Below are 20,503 nucleotides of genomic sequence, written 5' to 3' on the forward strand. Positions count from 1 at the left end.
AGAGTTGATTACAGAAGAGAATGAGAGATGAATTAATTTCCTGTCATACAAATTTCTTTCTTTTCTATCTAATCCTAATTCTTTTCTTTCTGCTTTCCTATTCTACTTCCTTTCTTTCTTTCTCTTTTTTCCCCATCCTTTCTTTCCCTGTATTACTTGTCTACAGCTTAAACCTTTCAGTTTCATACAGTAGCATGCATAGACATTGCTTACTTATTTTGGTGGCCTTCAGAATTGAAGAACTTGCTGCATGTCCAAAGTTTGCCCTTTCCATTGACTATTTCACTATTAAGTCACCAGAGTCATTCTTGAACTTGGCTCTGTTGTTGAGAAGAGTCATTCATAAATTTAGTCTTCTTGGACTAACTAGATTTATTATGGGCTACCAGAAATCCTCTTAAGATGTGCATGACTGCACTTGGAAGCTCTGAGCTTTACAACCCTGTTTACTGCCACCTCTTCTAACCAGAGCAATATCTTTTATCCGTTGGCAGAGGAGGGTTAAGGATGTGATTGGGAGTTTGAACATGAAAGTAATGTGATGGGCTTGAAGAGGGTGAAGGCAAGGCATATTGGGATAGTAAGATAGCTACTTCACCATACTTACAGACAAATTTATCTTCTAAGGTTTAAAACAAAGTGCAGTATATACTTGATGCTTAGCATCTTTGGTGAGCCATTGTGAAGAACGTATTGGTTACTTCTGATAAAGCAGATTGAAAGGAGGCTTCATTGGAAAGAATCTCTGCCTCAAGCATTTTGGGGTTTTTTTGGTGATTTTTTTGAAATTTTGTTTCTTGCCACATTTTCTGGCATTTATTCTCAATGTTTTATATTATCCTTTACCCAGTAGCTTGATTTTTGTTGTTGATAATGATAATCTCAAGTAACTCTTTCCTTGACTTTGTGAGTTTTTTTTTTGAAGCATAATATATCCAAGAAAACTAAGGGTAGTTATTAAGCTGCTCTGTGTATCTTATTTAAAAAAAGTAAAAATTAGAAAAGCTTAAAAAGACCTTGAAAATCATTATGTATGACGTTTCCTAAAGCTTCTTCCTTGGGACGGAATTCTCATGAAATGTGTGAAAAATGGGTCACCTGGTCATGTAAGTTTGGGAAATACTGCATACTCCTTCTGGGAAATTCACAGTGCATATTAGCATCTTAAAGGCTCTGAAAAGTCACACAGTAAATAAACCTGTGTATTTTTTTTATCCAGGATTTTTTAATAATCATTTGATCTCAATACTTTTTTAAAAAAGCATAAACTAATAGCATCTTAAAGAACTGGTGATATGTAGAACACTTTGGTAAAAACTAGTTTATAACTTAACTTAATTCCTTTATTTCACAGTTGAAGAAACTGAGGCCCAGAAAGTTGTCTTACTCATCACATGTAAAAACAATGCCTTATATTTAGCTGTTAGAAGGAATGAAATTCTGAAACATGGTTGAACCTTGAATACATTATGTTAGGATAAAATAAGCCAGTTACAAATGAGCAATTATTGTAGGGGTCCACTTACATAAAATATCTAGAATAAGCAAATCATAGAGGCAGTAAGTAAACCAGAGGTTACCAGGGGCTCTGCAGAGAGGGAGGTGAATTATTGCTTTAATGGGCACAGAGTTTCTGTTTTGGGGGGGATGAAAAGTTTTAGAAATAGATAGTAGGAATGGTTGCACAACATTGTGAATCTAATTAATACCATGGAATCGTACACTTAAAATGGTTAAAATGGCAAGACTGATGTTATATGTATTTTACCACAATAAAAAAAAATTATAGATAAAGAATAAATAAATAAATAAAAATAAAAACAATGCCTTGAGGGGAAGGTATAACTCAGTGGCAGAGTACATGCCTAGCATGCATGAGGTCCTGGGTTCAGTCCCTAGTACCTCTATTATAAATAAATAAATAAAAACCTAATTACCCCCCTAAAATTAAAAAAATAAAAATAAAAACAATGCCTTACATTCACAAAGTTGATGATCGATAACGATATGCTCATGTTTAGGGAACTAGTTAGAGCTAAATGGGAATCTATTTAAATTTATATTTGCTACTATTTAAGCTGATGGTAAATAAAAACAGATTTTATTATTGCTGTGAAATGTCACATGCTAGCTAAGAAGGCAAACTAAAAAGTTAAGTAGTTTGCTGGTGTTTTAAATAGTTTTAGTCTGTAGCTGTCTATCCCTTTAGCCTATAACAATGTCAAATGTTGGTCCCTTGAAATTGTTAGAGCACTCTGGGTTTTGAAAAAACAGTGTAAGTCTGTCTAAAGCCATCTGAAAGGGGAATTTTCTGAAGCTTTTTCTATTCCCATGATTCTCACAAAATTCTTCAGTTCATCCTAGTCTAGAAAGTAATGGATCTTCCCTTAAAGAAGTGCTAATCCCAAGGTGATCACAAAAGACGGGTTTTCCCACCTCTGATCAGGTTTCTTCTTTTGTTTATATATATATATTTTTTTTTTTTTTAGCATGCTTGGTATTTTATCCCCAAGATGTTGTTGTTGTTTTTTTTTTTTTTCCCCACTAAATATTGTACTATAAATAAGAAACAGTCAGAATTTTTACTTTTCAGGACTCCATTTTGGCATGGTATTTTTTTAGTCATTACCATACTTAGTTAAGCATATTTCACTATCACCAAAGAAGATATCTTAGAATTAAATTCTTGAATTGCGCTTGATCTTTCTGATTGGCAGTCAATTTAAATTAGATAGTATCTCCCATTGTCTTAAAGCAGATTATCTCTTAGAAATACTAGCATTTGTTGAGAAGGAAACTGTGATAATAGGAAAGGGATATAGGGTGAAGAAAAAGCCCTGTGTCTTTTGTTTTAGCATAAAAAATCTGTAAATAGTTTTTATTGCTGGAAATAAACAGGTACTATAAATGGTGTGTGGGGTTCACATTAAGTATCAGAGGTTTTTATGGGTGCTGTGCTGGTTACTTGATGCAACCCTGTATATTGTGCTGTGTTTTCTCAACTGCCTTTATAAACACTGTAGCCTTAATAGATCATTTTGAAAGACGCTACCATCCTGCTGCATCTGTTGGTAGCCTTCTTTCAGGTTTCTGACATATCCTTAATCTGATGCTCAGCCTTGTCATTTGGATCAATAGTAAACCAGATAAGATATCTTCTACTTGCAAGGCTGTGGCTATAAAAGGTATTTGAAAAATAAATTCACTTTTTATGTCCATGCCACAAACCTGGGGAGTACTCATTTGTCATTTGTCTCTCCATCTGTCTGTAAACAGTCAGTTAAATTGGTTATTGATGAGAATAAGGTGAATTATACTCGAAACAAGAGTAATATAGAAATAAACTTCATAGTAAATTTCTTAGATTCCTACAAAAAGGTGATATCTCTTTTTTTTAAAAAAGGTGGCGTATCTTAACTTTTTAATCTCTATTTCAGAATGAACAATTTGTTTTATATTGTTTCTATTCCAAATCATCAGTAATAACAATCAATTATAATTATGTTATACTTTACAAAGTACTTTTATGTATGATTTTATCTTCATAACCTCTGTAATATAACTATCCATTTTATAATTTGTAATGCATTTGTTATTCATTCAGAAAATACTTATTTAGTGCCTACTGTACATAAGGCACTGTGCTAGGCACTACAGTTTCTGTGTACAAAAATAAAATGTTGGTGATAATAGAAGAGGTTAAAATTGTAGCATTTTACTGTTAGAAAGAATCCTAGAAATCATCTCCAAACTTATCATTTTATAGGAAACTAAATCTCAGCCAGTTTGTGAATTATAGTCAACTGGTTACTTAGTGAAATTATTTTTTTGTTATGATATAAACTAATAGTCTTCCTAAAATAAACTCATAGTTTAATCTTTTTGAATTTGGGTCTCCTTCTGGCTTTCACAACAGGGATATTGTGAATATTAACTAAGGTGTGATTATGGAACTTTTCAAAATTTAAATGTAATCTGAGGATAAGAAACATTCCCTGTAGGTAAGAGATAGGAAGAAAGTATATCAAAATGTAAGCCGTGGTTTCTTCAGGTTTGTCAGATGCAGGCTGCTCATTGTTTTCTTCTTTATATTTTTCTCTATTTTTGAAATCTTTAATGAATATGTTATTACATTTATAATAAAAGTTAAGCTTTTTCTTTTTTCTTCTAACTTTGTATTTTGACGTAATTTCACATTTACAGAAAAGTTGCAAGAATAATGCAAAGAATTCTGATATGCCCTTCAGCCAGATTCCCCAAATGTGTGTACTTCATCCTTCTATCCTTCTCTCTCAGTATATGTGAGCATGAGACATTGTCTTCCGAACCATCTGGAGTAAGTTGCAGATGTGATGTTCCTTTGCACCCAAATGTTTAGGGCGTATTTCCTATTTAAAAAAAATAAAGTAAAAGGACATTCTCAAAAAAAAAAAAAAAAAAAGCATTCTCTTATATAACCACAGGTCAATTATTAAAATCAGGCAATTAACGTAAATACTATTATCCAATCCATAAACCTTATTTAGATTTTGCCAACTGTCCCAACAATGTCATCTATATAAAAGAACATCCAGGATTGGGCATTTCATTCAATTATGATGTCTTTTTAGTCTTCATTAATCTTCAAAAGATCCTCAGTCTTTCCTCAGACATTATTTTCTAAGAGTATAGGCTAGCTATATTGTCTTTAATTTTGGATTTGTTTGATGTTTCCTCATAATTCAGGTTATGCTTTTTTGGTGAGAATACCATAGGAGTGATGTTGTGTTCTTAGTGCACCATATCAGAAAGCACATGATGTCATTTGTACTCTTACTGGTGATGTTAACTTTAATCATTTGGATAAATTGACACCTGTCAGATTGCTCCACTGTAACCTTACTTTTTTTTCCTTTTGTGATTAATAAGTATTTTATGGAGAGCTAAGTTAAAACTGCGTAAATATCCTGTTACTCCTCAAACTTTCACCCACTAGTGTTAACATCGCCTGACCATTCCCACCTGGGTCAGTTATTATTATAGTAAAAGCTATTCTTAAAATCACTGCTTATTCCAGATATGAAATTAGATGTATAGTCTGATGGAAACTATAAAAATCACCTCTCACGTTAAACAAAAAAGCTAAAAAGGAATGGTAGAGATTGTACCAAAATGCCAACAAAGCTTATGTTAGGCTTAGGGTAATGGAATTGTAGGTGATCTTTTTTCTTATTTTCCCAATTTTCAATAATTTTCCAAATTTTTCAATACAGGTAAAATATATAATTCATAATTTTTGAATGACTTTCTAAAGTTCGTTTTATTTTGTTTGTTTATTTCTCATTGGTTCACAGTGAGCTTGAGGGAGATACTGAAATGTTGATTTGAGAATTGTGATGAATTTAGAACTGTTAGATTAGAATAAAAACATAGCTGTGGCAAACAGGACACCTACCCTAGGATGAGTTACCAAATGGCACAACTAAAAATAGCCTTTGATCTGCAAATCCTTCTTCCCCAGTGTAACTACCAAACTGTAGGATTTTTTTTTTTTTTTTTTTTTTTTTTTTTAACCAACTCAGTTGCCTCCTTAGCTTCAAAGAGAAAAGGTCCTAGAACAGTGAAAGAAAGCTGAGGAGCAGTACAGGGTTCGGGGATTGATTTGTACATGGAGGTGGTTTGTGACTTGATTTTTTAAAGATGGCTAGATTTGAGACTAGAAGATTCATGTTTGAATTCAAGCATCACCACTATGAGGACCTTGGCTACCATTCTGAAAGTGGGTAGTAGTTACCAAGTCACATTACTAGTTAGTGCTCAACATTTAATTGAAACCTTTAATGCATAGCCCGCATGGGGTTCATTAAGGGTTTCTGAGTTTAATTGAATTTATTTACACATTTATTTGCCATTTGTCCTCTTCACTGTCTAAGAAATCCCATCCATAGTATGGAACTAAAGCAAAGAAGCCAACAAATGGATTCAATCAGTTGCTTGAAACAGTTTCCCCAAAGGCACATATCTTAGCTGAGTAGATGAATTGATTTTTTTTTAACTGCATGTTAGGATCAATAAAAGTAAGGTACATTGTTGGAAAACTAAAGATGGAGCCTACCACAAGACTTGGGCTGCTTGGAACCAGATGGTAAACAAGATTTGTTTGGATTTAGCTTCTGAATTTAATATTAAAACATGATTTTTTTAAGTAACGGCTTGCCATGAAACTCAGAAGCCTTGTCAGGGTCAGTGAGGAGAATAGGCCAGGCAGATTATAACAGACATCAGTGAGAACACTAGGAGCAAATACTTTCCAATTTTTTTGGTCTCTGAAACAAACATGGTCAAATAAAAAATGTTTTGTTTGCAAAGACTGCTTTTATGATGAGAAGAGAACCATCATGGTCTCTGAGAAAGAAACTAGCAATTATTGAGCCCTTTCTGTGAACCAGTCACTATAGGTTTTTTTTAACCAATGGGAAATCTGAGGCTTTGGGAAGTAACATGCTTGCAGTTAATATAGCCAATGAAGTACTCAGATCTGATTGGTTCCAAAATACTGTCTCATTTAATTATACCATGCTGCCTCCCCATGAGGTAGCATTTCTGGCTCCCATAAAGCTTGAACCTCATTATGTTAGAAAAATGAATTTTTGTATCAGGAGAAAGGAAATAGACTCAAAAACGATTACCCTGTGGTTAGGAAAAATGGAAATCATTAGAAATCTAGGTTATTGTTGAGCCAGCTGTAATAAAAAAGTTTAATTTTGAAGTAGTTATAAAGACTGAGTCTTCTGTGTCTTAGAATCATAGAGTCAATGAACATTCAGCTGGATGAGCCTTTAGATCATAATCCAACCTCCTTATTTTTCTTGTGGGAGGAAACTGAGGCTGGGAGAAAATCAGTGACTTGCCTTCAGATGCAAGGATGAGCTGGCTGAGACCCTCTCATGTCACTGCCTTACTTGAATCCTTCAGTACTGCTTCAGAAACTCTAAGGAAAAAGTTCAGACTTGTTAGTCTGGCAAATTTCATCACCTAGCCCTTGCTTACCTTTTTGGCTTCAGCTTTGTGTGTCTCCCGTTCTACTCTACCCTCAGATGTACTATTTAAAGCTTTTATTCGAATCACCTCTTCCTTGCCCTCATTCTCCACTCACAATGCCCTTGTACAGTCAGCTTCCTTCCCATTTCACCTGGCTTTAAAGGCAGCACAGGCACTGTTTTCTCCAAGAAGCCTTTACTGGCCCCTCAAGGCTAGGTTAGACTCCTCTTCAGAGTTTTGACCGCTGGTCCTTACATAGGGCTGATCTCATTCATTGTATTACAGTAGTCAGTAACATTTGCAAATGGCTTCACTAACTGTAATGGCCAAAGTGAGGGATAGTGTGGGAATAACTGGGCCAGGTAAAGAGTGGATGCCTAGAGACTTGATATATATAACTTCACTAATGTCAAAAATTTAGGAGGCGGAACTTACAGGTGCAAACTGATTGGAATAGGTGGGGATAAGACTCAAGGCTATCTTTGTATAGCACTTTACATGAAATTTAGGAAATATCTGTTGTCCGTAATAATGAAATGGGGAGGGGGCAGGAAAATGGTGACATGGAGAGGTGCTAAAATATTGGTGATCCCAAATCAAGACCCAGCTCAACTGCCGTCTTCCTCATGGAGTCTTTCCTGATCTAACCTTTTCCCCTCACCACAAAGGGCTGAAAGTTCATCCTCATGCAACCTGCCTGGTGTATTTTTGTGTTTTTTTTGCACTTACCCCTCCTTGCCTGTACTGCACTGTAGCGCATAATGAGTGTACATTTGTATTTTAATTGTTTTTAAAGCTTCCAAAACCCTTAGCATAGTGTCTGATTCAGAGTAATTACATAGTAAATAACTGTTGAATGTTGAATGAGTCACTGAATTAGGTCAGCATGTCTCAATCTTGATACCATTTTCGAATCAACTGCAGACGCATTTAGGAAATATTAATTTCAAAGTCTCAGAAATTCTGATTTCATTGATTGGGGGCGGAACAGGCTTTTGTGTGTGTGTGTGTGTGTGTGTGTGTGTGTGTGTGTTTTAAGCTCTTTGGATTGAGAACTCATAGGTTCTTTGTTTAAACAATGATTCTCAAAATGTGAACTCTTGGACCTAGCAGCACCAGCATCTCCCAGAAACTTGTTTGAAATGTAAATTCTTGGACCCCACACCAGAGCTAGTGAATGAAAATATCTAAAGGGAATGCCTTAGCAATCTGCATTTTCCAGCCCGCCAGAGATCCTGATGCATGCTAGAGTTTGAGAATTACTGATTTAAGATGAAATAATGGAAAAGAATATGAAAAAGTATATGTGTGTGTGTAGATATATATATATATATATATCTGAATCACTCTGCTGTACACCAGAAATTAACACAATATTGTAAATCAACTATACTTCAATAAATTTTTTTTTAATTTTTAAAGAGATGAAATGTTTTCCTATAAATAAAATATCAATTATGGGAAACAAAATACATTTCATAATCATCCCAAAAGGTTGTGCCAACTTAAAGCACCACTCTGAATAAATGAGGGCAACTCACAAGCACAACAGAATTATACTTGTGGAAATAAGCATCACAGCACTTTATAACTTTTTAATATTTATTTTTTATATGAAATGTTCTCCACTGAATGGATTAATTTTCATAATAATCTTAAAAACTAGGCTATATCAGACAGGAAAAGCACATGAAAAATCCGGCATTGGGTAAGGAAGTCTCAGAGTCAATAGTTTTCCATAGTTTCTTTTCTCAGAGAGAAGTCTGTCTACTTTTTTTTTTTTTTGACAGTAACATTTTCTCTTTCTGTTGTGCTGTTTGACTATGTGCCACTTGATAGTTCTGTCTATTCCTATGGAAACCAAGTTAGTGGATGGAGCCAAGGCTTGAAGGAGGCATTGAAGAGAAGTATTAGAAGAGTTCAGCCACAGAGCAACTAAAGATGTTTCCTTCCCTTCAGTTCAATCCTCTTTGAGAGCCAGAATCTGTCTCAAGCCAGAGAGATGTTCTTGGCTAATGAATGTATTGTCTAGCTGCTCTGCCAGATGGACGAACATCTTAAACTTGAAAAACAACAAATAGAGCTCCTATTTTGTCTTTGAAGTACCATTCTTAGCTTTTGCTTAGAGAATTGTCAAATACCTTTTTTTTTTTTTAAATTTTTTTCAGACTTGCTTAAGATGGCAGGTTAATGATGTGGTCACCATCATAGTTGTTGAGTAGTTAGAGATGTTAGCTGTAAAATATAGTATTTAGGTTTGAAATCAGAAATTTAAAGAAAGAAGGAAAATGTCTATGACTGGGAAAAGCAATGCAGCTTTTTTTAAATTGAAGTATAGTTGATTTGCAATGTTGTTATGCCAGAAATTATGTCTTTGGAGAAAACAGTTGAAACAGCTATTAATATAGATGATTCATAACCCTGTGTCTTGAATCTAGCCATCTCCTCCAATCTTCAGATCCATATATATATTCTTTTCTGGTTTTCTTTTTGCTAGACATCTCTATATAGATTTCCCTTAGACACCCCAGACTCCACATGTTTAAAAAAAACCAAAAACCAGAACTCAAAATCTTCATCCCTAATCCAATTTTTTCTTCTATCTTTTGAGTTGTTGACACCAGTCTCCATTCTGTACCCATTCAGGAGTCCTCTTCCATATTGCACAATCTGTCCTCTTATTTCCATTTAGAATATCTGTGACTGGGGAAAGCAATGCAAATTTTTCTTTGAAGTATAGTTGATTTACAATGCTGTGTTAGTTTCCGCGGTGCAGCATAGTGATTCAGGTATACATACCCTTTTTCATTACAGGCTAATACAAGATATTGACTGTAGTTACCTGTGCTATGCAGTAGGACCTTCCCAGGTGCTCAAGTTGTTGAATTCCCTCCTTGGCCACAAAAATCAGTGTGTTCCATCCTAATAGCTAGAACTTTTTACCCTTTCTCCAATCATCTCCTATTTGCACCCATACCTTTCATCTAGAAGGGTAGGTGCATATAGGACAGATTTACAAAGACCCATTATATCTCCTACCTGGGCCTACATGGGCATTACAGGAGGACTTTGGGAGCAGTGTACTCAATCAAGTGGTCATTGTGGGTATTTATGATCTAGGACCATGTCAACTGACAAACAAATCCAGGTGGCTGAACCAGAATTAAGTTTGAATCTCTGAGCTCCCTTTTGACTGGGCTGCCACCCAGAGGGTAGACAAAGAAGCCCAGCCTGGAATTACTCTTAGGGGAAAGAAAGAAGCATCATAACCAGAAATGGACAGAGCAGAATCCCAAATTTTCAATGATCCCCTGCTCCTTTTGTCCTGATTATTTCCCAGGCAGCTGCCAAGAGGAGATGAACTCTTTCTGAGGGTGGCCATATTCAGTAACCAAACTACCTCACTTCGGTATATGAACCAGGAGGAGGTAACTGTGGTAGAGTCAGACATCTTTTTGAGTTTATTTTCAAGGAGGCCTTGCTGGCTCTTATTTCAGATTCCGGAGGACAGTAGGGGGCATAGAATGTCCATCAAATACCTTAACTCTTGGCCCATTTTTGGAGGGTCTTTGTGACAAAAGACACATCATAGTCAGATGGTATGGAAACCCAAATATATAAAACACCGTATTTTCAAGGGCCTCAGTGCTGTGGCTGGTGTAGGCTAATAAGACAGTAACCTGAAACACTGTAACCTAAAAAATGTCTGCAGTGGTGAGGCATACGGTGGCCCAGAGAAGGGTTGGTCAAAAGTCCTCCCCTAGAATGGGCAGGGGCAATGCCCTGTTAATGTGGCTTCCTTCATCATAAAAAAAGTAGGCCAACTAAGAAGAACAAACAAGTGTGGTATGCAGTGGTAACTTTCACATCAAACACATACCTTTTACTTTGAGCCCAGCCTATGGTGATGGATTCATTGCCATGTTTAGTATGGTAATGGATCCAGGGGGCAAATGGCCAATGACCTGGGCAATGCAGGCTTATTCAGCAACCTGATTCCAGTTGGTCACATAAGAGAACAGGCCCTTACTGTGGGATTTACATGACTGACCCAGACTATTCAATTGGCGGCCACAGTTTGTTTCCATAGTTTGTAGCCCCAAAGAGGGGTGTCTTTAATCTGTAGTCTTCCAAGTGGCAGATCAGGTGACTGGAATATTGCCAACATCCCATGAGTTAGAAAAAACATGTCCTAAATTTAAGAATATTGTCTAAGGTAAGGATTATGGCTTTCACTTCAGCCCACTGACCTGCCCTTACCACAGTCAGTCTTCCAGAGTTGGCACTGAGGTTGGACTGCCTGCCAGTTGTGGTTGGATTGCCTCCCAATGGACAACATCAGGTTTTAACTTAGCCAAATCATCAGTAAACCAAGCCAAGGCACTCAGGGGAACCTCGAGGGCACCATTAAGCCAGCAACTTTGCTTCAGACAGTGGCCACCTCTACACCCAGTGCTTTGTCTTCATTGCCAGACAAAGCAGGCTACAGCAGGGATCAGGCACATGGAGAGTTGACTCTTTGCTATTAGGCAAGGCTTTGCATTCATTTTCACTTTTGAGCAGCTGCTCACTCGTGTCTCAACCAAAGGAACCTCTAATGTTTCCAGTCCACTGAAAGTTCTTTGTTAAATAGCAAGGTCCCCATTGCTCTCACCATTTATTTCCACTTTGGAGATTCCTTGGCTCAGCAGCCACAACCGCATTGCTGTTCAGCTTGCTGCTCCATTGTCATGCTATCATCCCTTCCTCTGCTTGCCCAGAGGAAGGTGAGCAAAGATCATGGCACCAACTGGGCAGTTTGTTTTAATCCTACTCCTCATCATTCAGTCATTAACAGATAGGCTAGTGGGGTCCCTTACTGCCCCCAGCTTGCCCATCATTTGGGTGTGATCACATGGAATCTTCTCATCTCCGAACCTGACCTGCAGGGCCCTTGTCCTTACTCTTCAAGAAAACTGTATCTCTGTCAGCATCCCCTCCTCATTTCCTGTACTGTCAGATCATGGATTTAGTATACCCTACTTTTTTCTTTGTATATGCTAACTTATTACAAGCTAATGGGTACTGGCAGAAGACAAAAGACTATCATCAGAGCCAAAAAAAAAAAGTTTTCTTACTGATGGCACAGCAAAGAACATGTGCACTTGCATTTTTCAATCAGTTAACCTTGCCCCCACGAACCAGGAGGCAATGCAGAGAACCCAGATGGACACTGAGCACACACTGTGTTTACATGGCATCTGAGGACTGCTAAATTGGGGGCATCTCCAGACTTTAGTAAGTAGTCAGCAAGACTGCTCTTTGTCTAATGTCCTAGAGGACATTAATGTCCCTCAAGATTGCTTGCTACAAACCCAACTCTGAGAAATGGCCCAAGTAAAGAGAAGTCAAAGCTTTGCATTCTTGGCATACCTAGTAAGAACATGCAGGGACACTCAGGGCCCATGGCGGTCTACCTCTCCCAACACCGTTGTGGTATTTCTAAGACTCATTTGTGTCTGCAGCCATTACAGGAAAGTTTGGTATAATGAGATTATTGATATCTATGACCTATATACTTCCTAAGGATAGTGCTTTTTTTAAAAAATTAATATTGTAAATGCTTTGAGAGTTTATAAATATATAATTATATGGATATCATTAAAATTAATAATAACAAATCATGTTTCTATTATTTTCATTTCAGTTTTAAATAATGTATCTTTTGGTATATGATATGGTTAGGATTCAGAATGAAATATGGCTGAATGCCTACTTTACATTTATTTGTGCTGTTATACATATAGTTATCATATTTCCAGGACAAAATTATACACAAACCTATAAACTAACAAAAAATACAGTGAATACTTGGTGAACAGTTGTTTTCTCCCCAACAACTATGAGAGTAAATATAGGTGCTGAGGACACAGACAGAACTAAGAATGCCAAGAGATTAATCAGGAAACATGTAGATCCCAAAGTATTGGTTTTGGAAAAATGTGTCTAGTAAAGAAGATACTCTCTTTTTTTTTTTCCCATTGAGACAGTGAAAAGTAGTCATATTCCCAATAAAGCCAAGAAAATACTTAGAATTTCGGGGATTCCTTGTTTTAATTTGAAACTACAGCTTTAGAGGAAGCTGTTTTAAAGAAGTGGCAGGAGCAGGACAAAGGTAAAGCCTCAGGACCAGGAAGCTACCCACTGGCTCAGTGACAGTAACTGCGATACCCCTAGAATCACTAGACACGGGGCTGCAGAAGATCATTACAAGAACAGATTCTTATAATGGACCAGGAGCAGGGTGTTAGCAACTATAAGGGTGAGCAAAGAGAAAAAGGGAAAAACAAAACAAACAAAAAATAGCAGCAAACAGTCTTCTCTTTAAGATGAGCTGGCAAACAAAATATATGAAGAAATCTAATGCTAAGACAGCTAACAGTATCATCATTCAGATCATGAATTAATTCCTAGTGGAAGAGTGTAAACAAAGCAAAAAGAAAAGCCACACAAGGAGAGAAAATACTTGCAAAACAAGCCAAGACTTAGTATCCAGAATATGTAAATAACTCCTGCAGATCAGTAAGAAGAAGACAAATAGCTCAGTTGGGAAATGAGTAAACAACACAGAAAAGCTCTTCACAGAAAAGGAAACAAATAGCCAATAAACAAACAAAGACATTCCACCTCAATAAGGGAAATGAAACTTAAATCCCTGGCAAAACACAATTGTATACCCATTATGTTGGCAAAAGTTAGCAAGTCTGACAAAACCAAGTGTGGAGAGGATGTAGGGAAACAAGAGTTCTCAGACATTACTGGTGGGAATGTAAGTTGGGAGTAATTACTTGTGAGAACAATCTCAGCCCAGCAGCTTCAGAAACTAGCACATTTATGAGAAGGTGTGCTCAAAAAAATTCATTACAATATTGTTTGTAACAATGAAAAATGAGAAACATGCTAAATATTCCCTTTGAGAATAAAGGTTATATTTTCATACGGCTTTCTCCAATGAAAATGTATAAACCAAAGCAACTTGAATATATCCCAAAAATATTGCTTTGAGTAAAAGGTGGCGAGTGATTCATGTAGGGCTGCTTATATAAAAATTGAAAACATGTAAAATAATACTGTGTCGCTTATGGATCCATGTATTTGTAAGAAATAAAATGTATTAAAACATTCATTGGAATGATAACTACCAAGTTCAGGATAGTAGACTCCAAAGAGGGAGAGAAGGTAATAGAACTGGGGGAGGGCCCAAAGGGAGTATTAACCACATGTGTTACATTTTATTTCTTAAAAATGAAAAAAATCTAAAGCAAAATATCAAAGTATTGGAACGCGGGCAAAAAAAAAAAAATCAAAGTATTTCACACAAAACTTCCATATCATTGTTATTAAGATTAAATGACTCTTCCTTAAAAAAGAAGTTCATCTTAGAGAATTGCACAGACAAAAATATGAGCTTAAAAGTGGCATTTTGAGTTGATTTGCTTCCTAGATTCATTTCAAGTGCTGTTCTTCAGGTCAGAGAGCTTTTCCATTCTCTTTTACCCTTTCAGATATTGCACTCCTTTTCATGTATTTGGGGAAAATCCAAATGTCATAATCATTTACATTACAAACAAGAAAAGCTCTTGGTGCTAATAATTACAGGAAGATGAAGATGAGGATTATGAGTACCTAGTAACATCAGCAACAACAACAAAAAACCAAAAACCAGAAAACAACATCTTATTCCATGTTTCTAAGACGTTAGAAAATATTTTCACATTTCAGTGGCATAATACACCTCATCGTATAAGAGTTAATGTACTTTTAGTAATGAAATCAGGACGTTTTTGTTCCTTTAGCTCTCACTTCTGTTCACTTACCACCAGAGTTTTCTTAAGAATATGCACTCTTTTGATCTGTTATCTGTTTTACTCTTATACTATTTCCTATGCAGTCAGAAATTTAAAAAGCAGATCCAAAATAGACCACCTCTGGATCAGGTTCTGTGTGTCCCTAAGAGATGTTACTGAATTATTAACTTCCAAATCCTTCCAAAAGTATTTATGTTATAAGAATAAACCCAGGTGGATGTGTTGCCTATAGATGCAACTGGTGTTCCAGGTTCTTGACCTGTCCCAGAAAGAATTCAGAGATAAGACATAGTGGTTAAAAAAGATAAAGTAAGGATTTATTAAAGGATGGATAGTACACTCTCAAGGGGAGAGCCTGCAGGCTCAGGTGAGCGGCTGCCCTGTGTTTCTTTGGCAAGTTAGTTACATAGGGTGTAAAAATGAATGGGCGGAATATTCATTGAGGAAGGAAGGACTTGGGGTCATATTTCCTGATTATCATCCCAACTCCACCTTCCCAAAGGGAGGAGGGATTTTTGTCCTTATTTAGTCTGGATCAGAAGTGTCATGGCGTCGGTGCATGATGGGTACTTCTGATCTGCAAAGCTAATTTTATTGAAATGAGGGCATAATGAGCAAAAGGTTACATTCAGACACTGGAAATTCCTGCCTTTTCTCACCTTTCTTTGTTCTTCCCCAGGCCACTTGTCACCCCAAGAAGCATGATCTCTTATCAGCCCAAAGGTTCCTGCTTTTCGTTCTCTGCCCAGGGACCCCTGCTGCTTACATGATGTGTGGTTTCCTGCATTTGGCTTGTGCCCCTCCTTTCTGCCCAATTCCTGCCATTTGGTCTGTGTCCCCCTTTCTCTGCTCATATCTAGCTATCTGCCTGCTCAAACAGATGGGTATAACTTAGTGGTAGAGGGCATGCTTAGCATGCACAAGGTCCTGGGTTCAATCCCCAATACTGCCATTAAAAGATAAAAATAAAAATAAACCTGAAAACTTAAGAAGTACTAATTTCAAGCAATAGTGAGGAATGTTTAGACATTTTGTTGGTTTTCTTTTGTATTGAAGGGGCTTTATGGAAATCAAAACAGCCTATAATGTGGGTCCCCAGGGTCATACAGTCTTCAGGGGGTTATCAGATTAGCTTGCTGCCTCAAACTAGTATTTTCCTCTTTTCCAATGATGCTAGAAATACGCTCCTGATTTTAGCTCTAAGAGTTGTCTGTCCCCTTGTTCATTCTCAGAAATGATTTTCCATACACTGGGCATTTAGTAAATGGTTGTTCATGAGACCGAGGAGGTTGACCATGGTCTAAATGGATTATATTGTTTCTAGTCCCAGCATTCATACATGATATCTGATGTGTCTCTGTCCTTTGGAATAGGAGAAGCTGGCCTGATCATGCAGCTGACCCCTCCCCAGGGTACCAGCTAAATTCCCATTGGGTATGTTCTTTTTGGTACTTTATCACCATCTTCTGTAGGTCTAGGTATCTTTCTCAGTGTAAAAAAAAAAAAATCAGAAAAACCGTGATTTATAACATTCCAGCTCTTTACTTTTTCCTATCCCTATCCTTGATTCTCTCCTTAATCACTAGCTGAACTCTGTATACTGTGTTCAGTCAGATCTTTCTATCTCCATGCACTCTGTCATGGGCCATTCTTCTTTCCACTTGACCATATATGTTTTGTTGCCTCCTCCACATTGGAAAACTGCTCGTAATAAAATTAACAAACACAGAGCATTTGCTTCGTGTACTGTTCTAAGGTGCTTTACAAATATTATCTTTATCATTTCATATTGCACAGTAATCTTGGGTGCTATTGTTATGACTATTTTACCGATGAGGAAATAGAGGCATAGGAAGATACTTTATTTAATATGTAAGAAATTTCCACGGTACCTCTGAGGAGCAAAGATGAAATCTATGTGAAAGACCTTTCTAATAAGTAAAGTGCAAACATTTCACTATTGCCTACTTTATAACAAGGCTCAATGTATGTTTGTTGAATGAATGAGTAATTATTACTGAGATGTATCATGTTTTGTGTAGGTAGAATCCCCAGAATGATGTAAAATTTAAATATACCAAGCACTGTGTCTATAACATATTTCTAGTTTCCTTCTTCTCCTTCCCTCTTCCTCTAGATCTCAAAATCACAATGATTATCTGATTGAATATCTTTAAAAGGTCATGATGAATTATTCTGTAATATTTGAAATGTTATGCTCAGAAAGGTCAAACCTTATTTTTTTTTTGTATGAAGTATCACATAGATTTGTTTTTCCAGGAATTTTTTATTTCCTTTTTTCAAAGAAAAGATGGCAAGAGATTTAGAGCAGGGTGCCCTCTTGAGGAAATTTTAGCACCTTCTCAAAAACTGGCTTTGGGTGAAATGAGAAAATCCAGATAAATGATGTCCACTATGAATGAAACTTAGATAAATGAAACATTCAAAAGTAAGAGTAACCAAATACCAGATATTTGAGAATTAAGATTCTTAACTGTTGTGATCTAATTTAGCAACTATAAATAAGTATTTTTAAATAAAAACAAAAATGTAAGGTAGATATTTTATTTCCTCTTATTCACTCAATTCTTCAAGTAATTTTTATTAAGCACCTAATTCTGTGCTGGGAACCACGCCGAGCACAGTGGTCAATAAAACATAATCTCTGCCTTTATGATGCTAACTGCCTTTGAGGGAGATCTCAGTGAAGGGAAATGAACAAATATATATGTAACTACAAACTGGAGAGAGTACTGTGAAGGAAATGAAAGAGTACTACAATAAAGGAGAACAGAATAGGTTCTACTTAGCGTGGTCAAGGTAAGCCTCTCTGAAAGGAAATAACTGAGCTGCATCCATTTGTTTTCAGTCAGTTCCAAGTTTGTGCATCTTACCAGCCCTTTTGCTAGCTGTGTTCTTCCTTATCCCTGTCCCAACCATGGAGCTGAGTTAAATCTTGTCTCTGCCCCTGTAGGCAAGCAGACAAGTCTTATTCATCCTTCTACACCTCACTGTTACTCTAGCTAATCCCCTTTGCCTTAGATCCTCACATTCATCACAGTGGGGCACCTGCTCAGTTAGCAAATGACTTCCTTACTAATAGTGATAGCCCTTGATAGTAGAACATTAGTCCATTATAATTATAATACTTAAAGGTCACATTTCCAACAACATTAAGGATGTAGAGGGTCTCAGAAAATGAAAAAGACAGGAAACCCTACCTGCCACTCTGCTTCGAGTAGGGAGAGGAAATAGGCATGAAGTAGGCAGAGAACTTGATCATGCAATGCAGTTTGTTCATGTTAATTTTGAAATATCTCTGGTACCCAGCATAATGAAGGATCCAACCAGAATTGGAAATATGGAACTAGATCCCAGGAAAGAGCTCGAAAGAACTATTTTTCGAGAGTTTCAAAGCTCACACAGACATACTCTGTAACGGTTGACCTGAATCCCCACAATGTATTGCTCTAACGCTTGTAGCTAAACTTCTTTCTCCAAATGGGTTGATTCTGCCAGACTGAAGGGTTTAACTGATGTGGAGAGCATTGCCTACAAGTGAGTGGCCTACAGGGACTTCTGGGTTGGTGTTTATGTGACCATAAAAGTCTGGGACCCAAACTTTGAGGAAGCTGCTTCTACCTAAGTTGTACCTATAAATAGCTCTCATCAAGAAACCTAATCACCTTTTCCTAATTAACCAGAGGACTTTGAACAAAACATTTAACCCTTTTGAATCTCACTTCCCTCACCTATAATTTGAGGTATAAAATCTCTGTTTATTTCACAAAGTTGTTATACTTTAAATATAAATAATATGTGCTATACAGGTCAGATTGTGCTGCAACTAATACATTCATACATTGTTGTTACTAGATAGCGATTTGGAAAATACACCAAAAACCATAAAATATACAAACTCTTTTGACCCAGTAATTTGGTTCCTGATAATTTATTCCATGGAAAAAAAACTATGAAAAATCATGTTCATTGTAGCATATGCTATAAAGAAAATACTGCAGGCAGTAATAGAATAGTTAAATAAACTATCTTGCCTTAACACAGTGAAATATTGACCAGACACTAAGTAAACTGTATGCATATAGAAAGTGGTTGGAAGGAAGCATGAAAAAATAAGACAATTGATAGAGTTGTAGAATTGTAAGTATTTTTCCTTTTATAATTTATCTGAATGTTATTACTCTAGCAAAGTAATTAAAATACTTAAAACATTTTAAAATTAAAAAAAAATTTTTGGCTTCAAGCTAAATTTCTTCTTATTGTCTTTTGTTTTTCATTTAGGGAAATTATCGTTTCATGAAACTCTTACTTACTCGCAGAGCAAACTGGATGCAGAAGGATCTGGAAGAAATGACTCCTTTACACTTGACCACCCGGCACAAGAGCCCTAAGTGTTTGGCGCTTCTGCTGAAGTTTATGGCACCGGGAGAAGTAGATACACAAGATAAAAACAAGGTAATGGACTGTCAAAGTCAAAGGCAAATAAAGCAGAAAGCAAATGCGTCCTTTTACGATGTGAAACCTCAAGGAAAAAGGCCTAGATCACCACTCATGCGTGGTGGAACAATGCCAAGTCTCCATACACCCCAGTAAAGCATTTCACTTAAATTCTGTCATTTTATCCTCTTAGCAACTATGCGTGGTGGGTAGTATCAGCTTCTTACATATGGGGAAACTGAAGCTCAAGAAGATTAAAGTTCTGACCAAGAGCCAAGTGACAGGACTAGAATTCAAACCCAGTTCTGCCTAACTCCAAAACTCAGTATTTGACTGCTAGTCGTGACAGTTGCTCTAAGTGGTGAGATTTGTGGTGGCCAAATGCCCTGGGTAATGTTCTAAGTGCACAGTGCTTTTAATGGCCTGGGATTTGGCACCATTTTTCTTGGGTTTCAGTGTGGAAGCCACTGCTTTTTCTATGTGCTTGGGCAAATTACTTAACTCCTCTATGCCTCAGTTTTCTCATATGTGAAAAGGGGGTAATAGGGTTGTTGATAAACTAAGACGATACATGTCATGTATTTAGCACAATGACCAGTGCATAGTATGCTCTCAATAAATATTAGCTGTAAAGTTGTTATTATTTGTTTCATTTTAATTCTAACATCTGCTCTGGCATTGTTACTAGGGTCCATTATCTTCCCTGCTCTTGAATTTTAACATATTATATACACTGGTCATTGTTTTGATCAATGCTCTGATCATTCTTTCTAGGAAAAAAATACGGTCTTTAGTTGGACAAATGCAATCATCCTCTTCCTTTTTATCAGGCACTTAATCATAGAGTCTTGCTGACTCTAGCACTCCCATGTAATTAAAACTCTTATGATTGATTCACTGGGTTTATATTCAGTCATGTTTTCATTCTCTGTTCTTTATGTAATTTTTAGATTTCGCTTACTGTAGTCACTCACATACCCCAGAATTCTGAAATTAACTTTAATTTTATTTTACAACTATTGTAAATTAATATTATTCCTAACTCACAGCATTTAGAGTGCTAATATTTCACTAAAAAAAGCACTTTGATCAATCCACAAAGACCCATTAATCACTTAAGGAGCTATAACCATCTTTGGACTTCATGTCTTCCCCAGTATATTCTGTGAACTTCCTGC

At 36.5% G+C, this 20,503-nt stretch overlaps 1 protein-coding gene across 13 annotated transcripts in view; it reads left to right on the forward strand.

The window, feature by feature from the left end:
• Window positions 1-20,503, forward strand: part of INVS (inversin) — a 122,552-nt gene that overhangs the window by 46,400 nt on the left and 55,649 nt on the right. For 8 of the 13 annotated variants that reach the window (XR_006724245.2, XR_006724247.2, XR_006724246.2 and 5 more), the window contains one exon: window positions 19,170-19,343. Coding sequence is in view for 9 of the 13 variants with exons in the window: in XM_010952941.3 (XP_010951243.2) it covers window positions 19,170-19,343 (174 nt within the window). In the remaining 4 variants the exon portion in view is untranslated. Of the gene's footprint in view, window positions 1-16,240; window positions 16,302-19,169; window positions 19,344-20,503 lie in introns of those variants that run through there. The other 5 variants (XM_045515241.2, XM_010952943.3, XM_074361903.1 and 2 more) reach the window with 3 other exon arrangements.

The sequence above is a fragment of the Camelus bactrianus genome, chromosome 4, assembly GCF_048773025.1.
Source record: "Camelus bactrianus isolate YW-2024 breed Bactrian camel chromosome 4, ASM4877302v1, whole genome shotgun sequence".
NCBI lineage: Eukaryota > Metazoa > Chordata > Mammalia > Artiodactyla > Camelidae > Camelus > Camelus bactrianus.